Raw genomic sequence first — 8269 nt, forward strand, 5'->3', positions numbered from 1 at the left:
TCTGTTTGACCAGCAGTGGGGAGAAACTTGGATTAAGGCCTGAAGCTCCCTTCCCACGAGCATACACTTGAGGCAGTCAGCACAAAGCTCACCCCACAGTATCAAGGGTAGAGAGTATCATCTGTAGACTTGATTGGGTTTTTAACACAAGAGAGAATGACAAGTCCTGTTCCTTGTCTATGTCCCTGAGCTACAATAATACTCACATTTTCCTGACTGCTTATAACTTCAAGAAAAAGCAGTTCTGTATGCCCTGTGTATGTCTAGTAATAAACATTCAGTATGTCCACTGAGCCAGCATTTTATGTCACAGATAGATTGTATTCATTTGGCAACACATTTTATATGTCTGACACAGGCTAGGTGAGAATACATTTGAAAAAAAAAAGAAAAAAAAAGGCAAATTACTAATCTGCTGTCTCTTAGGGTTGCCTGTCAGGTAATGCCATAGCTGACAAGTTCAAGGAGAATGACTGGTAGATCAGTGATGGCTGTAACAGAGCCACTCACACCTGACACCATTTACTTGTGCTGGACTATTTTTGGGATGTTCTCCCCATTCACTGTCTTGTCTGTGTATCTGGAGTCTCGGTTGCCAATTATACCAGTTAGAGACTGGTGGAATTGGTGTGTTGGTTTTTTGAGGGGTGAGGGTTGTTGGTTTCTTTGAAGGTTTTTCTTTGCCAGTCTCCATCACTGGCATCCATCTCATTAAACATCTCTTAGAAAAGTATTTTAACCATCCAGACTAACATGCCTTTGGTGTCTAAAAGCTCCTTTGGAATCTGTTTGGAGAAAGCCACTCATTACTGAGCTGTTTTCCCAGACAGCTTAGGTTACCTGTCAGCTCATGGGGTGTAATTCAAGTAGGTAAAAACAGAACCAGTGTCAGGATGACACTCCTGACAATATCTACTCAATATGTGCTTCCAACTCACTAAAGCCATGTCATGCTTCACAGGTGCAGAAAAAGTTTGATATGATGAATGAAGATCTGCTAAGTGATGGCACCAACGAGAATGAATCTGGATTTTGGGAATCACTCAAATGGTAAAACCAATTCAATGATAAGCTGCAAGTCTCTTGAAACTGGAAAACTATTTGGCAATACCATGATGTGTGTGAAATTCCACAGCTGTCTGTTAAGACTGCTTGAATTCAGGGCTGTCATTCATTGGACTCCTCTGTTTCTAGAGATCTGGGCTCCTGCTTTGCACCTGCTTTTACCTTCCCTTACCCCCCCCCTGCTACTTGAGAGCCTGCAAACATTGAGCTGCACCTCAGCCAGTGCTCTCTCAATCAAAAGGTGTTCATGTCTGAGCTCCTGGACCTTCCCTGTCCTTGTGCACAGCACTCTGCCTTGGGGAAGATGCCCTGGGCAGCAGGGAATGACACCCAAGCCCCCAGACCAGCTATATTAAAGCAAAAACGTAGCCATTTTCTGTATTTGCAGCCTTTCCTGTAGAGCTGGCCCTTCCCTGTCCTTCACAGAACCATATTTTTCCTTTCAGGGGATTCACAGGAGGGCAAAAGAATGAAGATGTGAAACAGGATAAAGATGATGTACTAAATATATTCTCTGTGGCTTCAGGACACCTATATGAGAGATTCCTACGGTTAGTTGAGAATTTTTAATCCCAATGTGCCAAATGGTAGTATCCCTGCACAAGGAAAAAGGTTACAATTTGCAAGAGTATAAAAACCCCCACTTTTTCAATGCTTCAGAAGTCCACTAGAATCTGCATCTAGTGTGTCATAGGAACTTTTGCCTGCATAGCATTCATGAGTTAAAAATAAACTTAGTTTCATAGATGGTGTGTTGCTGTCCTAAATTTTCTCACTACAATATAACCAGTGTATTGTTAAGAAGTTACAGGATAAGTCACAGTTGCTTTGGAAAGAATCTGAGCTTCTGTTGTTCTCAAAGGACTGTGAAAGCCAACAGGTTCTATATTTTCTGCCTAGTTAAAGTATAGAGATGTTGGGGGTTTAGTAATTTTGTTGATAAAATTAAGCAATTTACACTAGGCTGAAGCTACTCACTTTTTCTTTATGCATGAAGTCCAGTTACCTGACACATAACTGCAAATAATTCAATCATGTAGCCCAGCAGTTTGTAATCTATTACAGAGCTCATCTTTCATGGGTGCCACTTGTTGCTGTAACTGCTTTATTTTTTTTCTTTTGATAGCATAATGATGTTGTCTGTGCTGAAACACACCAAGACTCCTTTAAAGTTTTGGTTTCTGAAGAACTACTTATCACCTACATTCAAGGTTTGTTACTAATTAGAAATTTATTTGGTGGTGGGGGAAAGGTGCCACAAGCTGCTTCCCCCTCCCTTTCCCAGTGCTGCACCAGCATCACTTGGCTAAACCTGAACTCACCCAAAGCTGGAGAAAGCCTCAGAGATGGGAATGTCAGCTGATGTGACAGTGAGCCAAAAAAATTCTCCCAATGCTCTTCTCTCATTTTACGTGCTCCCGCTTGCACTGCTTTGTACACCCCTAAATAATTGTCCCATCTGTGAATTTTTATGATTTGAGTAATGCATTCTCATCTGTGGATCAGTATGAAATGGCTCATAAGGAACTGTGTGGACAAAAATGCTGAAATAGTTAGTTGCCTTTACAATTTGTATTGATTGTTCAGCTTGTGGCTCAGTGTTTTGTGTGAATTAAAAATGAAACTAATTTTCTTTGTGGTATTTCAGTTTCTGATGTTCTATGCCTTAGACTGAAGTCTGTCTCTTGTAATGTGCTTTTCTTTTTCCTGCAGAGGAACAAAGAACTGAGATAAGCTGCTTTTTTCCCCTCCCTCTGCAGGAGTTCATCCCATACATGGCCAAGAAGTACAATTTCCAGTATGAGCTGGTCCAGTATAAATGGCCACGCTGGCTGCACCAACAGACAGAGAAGCAGCGAATCATCTGGGGTTACAAGATCCTCTTTCTAGATGTGCTCTTCCCATTAGCTGTTGATAAAATCCTCTTTGTGGATGCTGATCAGGTAACACAGAGGCTGGAGTTAATTGATCTTTTCTTTTTTTTCCTTTTTTTTTTTTAATAATAAGTTCTTGAATACCATTTCCATATTGTTTGGAAGGGTTGCAAGTTTGAGCCCTTCAAGGCATGACTGGAGGTTGATTCTGTAATTTGGGCACGCTTCACTGAGGGCTGGGTTTTGTGCCTGTTTCCACAAGATTGGTTTTGTTGGCCTGTCTTTTACTGTTACCTCGTTCCTCATTCACTCCCTGTGATTCCAGCTAGCTTGCCAGATAGATTCTCTTTTCACCCTTCCATTTTTGCAGTTCAGTCTGTTCTCCCAGCCTGCAGATCACTTACCACAGACAGTATTTTCCTAAGTCACCAACCACTTTGGCCTCCCAGGCCCCTGCTTTTAACCTGGCCACACCTGAGTGGCTTTCAGAGGAGAAGGGAAATCCCTTGTGCACAAGGCCCTGTCCTGCTGCAAGGCAAACAGGACTGGAAGGCTTTGTGTGTGCCCACTCCTCAGCTCCTGGGTGGAAAGGGCAGGAAATGTGCCCAGTGAGAACTGCCAAAACTGCTCTCAAAAGTACATAAGAAATGAGAAGTACAGATTGTCAACAAGTGAGTGTAAACCACGTGTACAGTGTGAAGCCATGCCAGGTCAAACTGAAGCTGAAGGATCAGTTAGGAGAGATTTCCAGCTACCCAGTTGTCATTTTAGACAGTTTGTGTCTCTGCTTGTGAGAGATATTAAGGCATTTTTTCCCATTAGAGTGGTATTATTAAAGTAGTGCTAGTGCCACATCTGTGTCAAAAAGACATTAAAAAGCTTTTATCCCTGAAGGGTCTGCAGACACCCAAGAGGAAGGGATACCAAGAATCCCAGTTAATGTACAGTGAGAATTCTTACTGCTTATTAAGAAACAGTTTTGCACTTCAGCTGTCAAACCACCCCCATCAGCTTATTTGAAGTTCTATTTTATTTGCTCCAGCTCTAAGGGCAGGGGACACAGCACCTTTTGTGCTGTATTTTTGTACTAATTACACATAATGCAAAATTACTACCAGGTAATTCTTCCTTTATCTGTTTGCTCAGTTTGAATTAAATCCTGTACAGCATTTGCAAATAACCCTAGAAGGGCAGGCTCCTAGGAATGAAAATGAAATGTCCTTTCCCTTCAGATTGTGCGCACAGATCTAAAGGAACTGAGGGATTTTAATCTGGATGGTGCTCCTTACGGATACACTCCGTTCTGTGACAGCCGAAGGGAAATGGATGGCTACAGGTTCTGGAAATCAGGATACTGGGCAAGTCATTTAGCTGGAAGAAAATACCACATCAGGTATGAAGAATTCTTTTTTTTACTTTTTTCCAAAATAGAGGGCTAAAGTTTTTGTGGCTACTTAGACTTAGCAGAAAGCTAGCTGAGGTACGCAGCACTGCATGAGCCACTTGTTGCTTCCCGTTGCCTCTTTAAGGTTCTGTGGCCAATGAAGCACTCGAGACACTGAAGTTATTTTCAGTTTGCTACAACTTTTAGAGATGAAGAACCGAAGTGTTAAGTAGCAGACATCTTCCTTTGTTAGTGACAAATGTTGGAACAGGGACTGCATGACAGCAAAGCTAAGACAGATTTGTTGAAAATTCTTTTTCGTGCACGACATGACTTTGGTAGAACTGCTTTCCTGCCTTGTGATAGATCAGGGATGTGCTGCCACCCTGAGATTGTTTTAGGGTATTGTGTCTCCGGGGTCTAGTGGGGCTGCAGAGTTACCCCCAGTGTAATTACTAATTGCAGTCATTACTCATTGCATCATCTCCACGTAGTGCTCTGTATGTTGTGGATCTGAAGAAGTTCAGGAAGATAGCAGCTGGAGATCGACTCAGAGGACAGTATCAGGGTCTGAGTCAGGATCCAAACAGTCTGTCCAACCTTGATCAGGTGTGTTTCATTGTGTTTGTTTTGTTTTACTGGGCTATGGTGTCAGGTTGGGACGTGGGATTTCCCCAGAGGTCTTTCTTTGGAATGGGATGAGATGAGGTGTTGATTCATCACTTTATATTTGTATTGGGAAAAAAGAAAACTCTTACAAAAATTAACCTCCACAATACTATTGGTTTGGTGGGGGGGTTGCTTCTCCCATCCTGCACCCTGTGGAAACAGCTACTAACTCTTACTCTGCCCAACAGGATTTGCCAAACAACATGATTCACCAAGTACCAATTAAGTCCCTCCCCCAGGAGTGGCTGTGGTGTGAAACGTGGTGTGATGACTCCTCGAAGAAGAGAGCAAAAACCATTGATCTGGTGAGTGCAGGATGATTCCATCACTCTTACAGCACATTAAAATACAGCAACCAGTTTTAGAGGCACTTCCCTCCCTCAGCCTGTACCAGTACTTGCACATTTTCAGCACTTGAGTTTTTTCCATTAGTTTATGTGTTTCTCTTACCTGGAGCAGTGGCATTGTTATGAATTTGGAAAGAGCCTTTGCACTGTTCTCTGGCTGAAGTACAGGCAGGTGTTGTTCACCACCATCCCTGCAGAGGGATCCCTGCACCTCTGGTGAGTGCAGAAACCTTTTGTAGCCTGACTGTTCTGTTTGCAGTGTAACAACCCAATGACCAAAGAGCCCAAGCTGCAGGCAGCAATGAGGATAGTTCCAGAATGGCAGGACTATGATCAAGAAATCAAACTGCTCCAGAGTCATTTCCAGAAGGAAAAAGAAATGGGAACACCAGCTGAGATGCCAGGACAACACACACATGGTAATTTTTCTTTCTGTACTTCTGTGACTTTCTCTGTGCCTGTTGGTCTTGTGCTGTGTCCTCCCTCACTGTGAGCTTGTACCATGCACAGGGCTGAATGAGGGAATGAGGCTGAATTAAATCATCAGGGAGTGCCATGGGATGGAAGGAACTTGCTGAGCAAGTCTGGTGTAATTTAACCTAATTCTGAAAGCCAGAGAACAGATTTGTTCCAGTTCTGTAAAAGACCCTCACTGTTCCTGCAATTTTATGAGCTTGGCATTTTCTTAACCCTTAAAGAACATCTGCTACACACTGTGGGTGAGAATTGTTCTTCAGGCACTGGTATCTTGCAAAGAACAAGTCTTGGGAGGCTATACTGATTCTCAAACCAATCTGCCAACCGAGGCAGCTCAAACTGAGTGCTCATTTTTCTCTCCTCTTCTACAGATCCAGCAGCACATGTGGAATTATGATCCATGGAGACAAATTCAAGTTAGACTCTTTCATAGACAATTTTTATATTGAAAGCTAGTTTTTTTTCCCAGTGTGTCTGCAAAACTGCTGAATAATTGAATGGGATGATGTATGCATTTCTATTACTTGCCTTTGGGTTAATTTCTGCATATGAAATAGGATCTGGATTGCTGGAATTAGCATTACTGGTGTTTTGCACCTGTGGTGGAGATGAAAGACCCCATGATGGAATTTAGTGTTTCAGAAACAAAACTTCACAATCCACCAGAAGAGCCAGAGCCTGTTCCTTCAGCTGTTGCTGCCTCCACCACTGATGAAGCTCCAGTTTAGCCTCAGATCTAACTTGAGAGTCTGGGAATTGCAGACATACATCCTAACCTCATCTGATGGACATAATTTTTCCAGGTAACATTATAAAGCTCTAAATTATGCCTTGAATTTGGGACACTGTTTCATCATCAGGTTTTCAAACAACTGAAAATACTTCTTGGATTTGTTCAGTCTGCCCTTGGTTTTGTAACAAAATCAGCATTATTTTGATTTTCTATTTTCTGTCTTCATTTATTGCCCAACTTTTGATGGTTTGGCTTAATGTAAAGCTACCAGAATCTATTTAAAAGCCCATCCAAATGCAAATGCCTAAGCTCACAAAGTGAGCAGAACACAGAATTTGGCAGCTGAGGTCATCCTAGCCTCTGTGACTTGAAGCAAAGTGCCCTCCCTCCCTCCTGCTCCAAGTGTAAATCAGTCTGCAAAACTGGTAGGGCCTTACTCTTGCTGTGGTTCACTGATTCATGAATGTTTTTTTGTTTATGAAAAATCTGTGGAAGCTTGGAAGTTTATCATCCTGTAAATTTCATTAACTTTATTTTTCTTCAAGCAGAGATGATGTCACATAAATAAAAACTTCTGAGTTCTTAGGTCTTAAGCCTTAGTTCCCACTTTGATCATCCTTCTTCCTTGCACACATTACAGTCCTAATTTGATTTTGGAGTTTCTGGATCTTTCACTTGCATTTGCTTTCATTCTGTGCATAGACAAGGAGGTCTCTTCTTGCAAGGATTAATTACCTTGGGCTAGTTAGAGCATTCATCTTCATGTCTTCATTTGGAAAGATGCTGCTGCTGCTGCCATAGTTCTGTACTATGAACATACCAGTTAAAGAAAACCCTCAAACCCAGTTTCCCCCATTCTCTAGGGTTAATAGTCTGCTCCCTGTAACTCTGAGGAGTTGAAGAGTTGAAATGTAAGAACTAAAAGGAGATTTCTAGTACAAAATACAGTCACCTATGCAGCTGGAGAAATCCAAACTTTTGGTTTTTGTGCCTCCCTTGTTTTCATACAGGTAAATGTTTTTTGCTGTAAGACCTTCAACCCAATAATCATATCTCACTATAAGAATATTGAAATATTCTTCTGGAATTGCTGTGGTGTAAATCTTAGCATGTTTTGGAGGAATCTGAAAGAAAACATCAGTTGCAGTGTTTAAACTGTTCAATAGTGTGACTTAAGTGAAAAAGCAGCTCTTCTCCAGCCAGCTGAAGGAAGGGCCCAAACTCTTAAAAAAAAAAAAAGCACATTAAGAGCAACTTCTAGTTTATCAGCTTAGGTATTTCCCACTTTGTGGGGTTTTAAATGCAGATAGTCTGTCTATGACTCTGGAAATTACAGGTGAGGTGCCTTATGCTTCCCCTCAAAACTGCTCCACTTAAGGATAAGCAGACTTAGAGTAGCAGCGTTTCTTTCTAGTGTCAGAAACAACATGCCTGCCAACAAATTAATTACATGTGATGTCAGTTAGCCTCTTTTAAACAGCTAAGACAGCACAGGTAAGGTTGTCCTTTCTGTGTTCAGCTACAAATCACTTCAGCCTTGCTGGAGCACATGGAGTGGCACAGGAAGAAGTGGGCAGCAGCTGTACACCACTATTCCCTCCAGGGATGGATGGAGCAAGAATGTGCTCAAGCCCTCAGAACAGGAGCAGCTTTCTGTGAAACAAGGCCCTTTCCTCTCTAGAACAATATTTGGCTTGTTTGATCCTCCCAGATTATATTA

General features: G+C 41.9%; 1 protein-coding gene across 3 annotated transcripts in view; it reads left to right on the top strand.

The window, feature by feature from the left end:
* The window catches only part of UGGT1 (UDP-glucose glycoprotein glucosyltransferase 1), a 39192-nt gene extending 32050 nt beyond the window's left edge, over positions 1 to 7142 (top strand). For 2 of the 3 annotated variants that reach the window (XM_068201280.1, XM_068201281.1), the window contains 9 exons: positions 962 to 1050; positions 1512 to 1616; positions 2192 to 2276; positions 2826 to 3008; positions 4172 to 4332; positions 4818 to 4932; positions 5181 to 5297; positions 5599 to 5758; positions 6188 to 7142. In XM_068201280.1, the coding sequence (XP_068057381.1) occupies positions 962 to 1050; positions 1512 to 1616; positions 2192 to 2276; positions 2826 to 3008; positions 4172 to 4332; positions 4818 to 4932; positions 5181 to 5297; positions 5599 to 5758; positions 6188 to 6213 (1041 nt within the window). In that variant the 3' untranslated portion in view covers positions 6214 to 7142. Of the gene's footprint in view, positions 1 to 961; positions 1051 to 1511; positions 1617 to 2191; positions 2277 to 2778; positions 3009 to 4171; positions 4333 to 4817; positions 4933 to 5180; positions 5298 to 5598; positions 5759 to 6187 lie in introns of those variants that run through there. The other variant, XM_068201283.1, reaches the window with a different exon arrangement.
* The last annotated feature ends 1127 nt before the right edge of the window (positions 7143 to 8269 follow it).

This window comes from Anomalospiza imberbis, chromosome 10, assembly GCF_031753505.1.
Source record: "Anomalospiza imberbis isolate Cuckoo-Finch-1a 21T00152 chromosome 10, ASM3175350v1, whole genome shotgun sequence".
NCBI classification, from domain to species: domain Eukaryota; kingdom Metazoa; phylum Chordata; class Aves; order Passeriformes; family Viduidae; genus Anomalospiza; species Anomalospiza imberbis.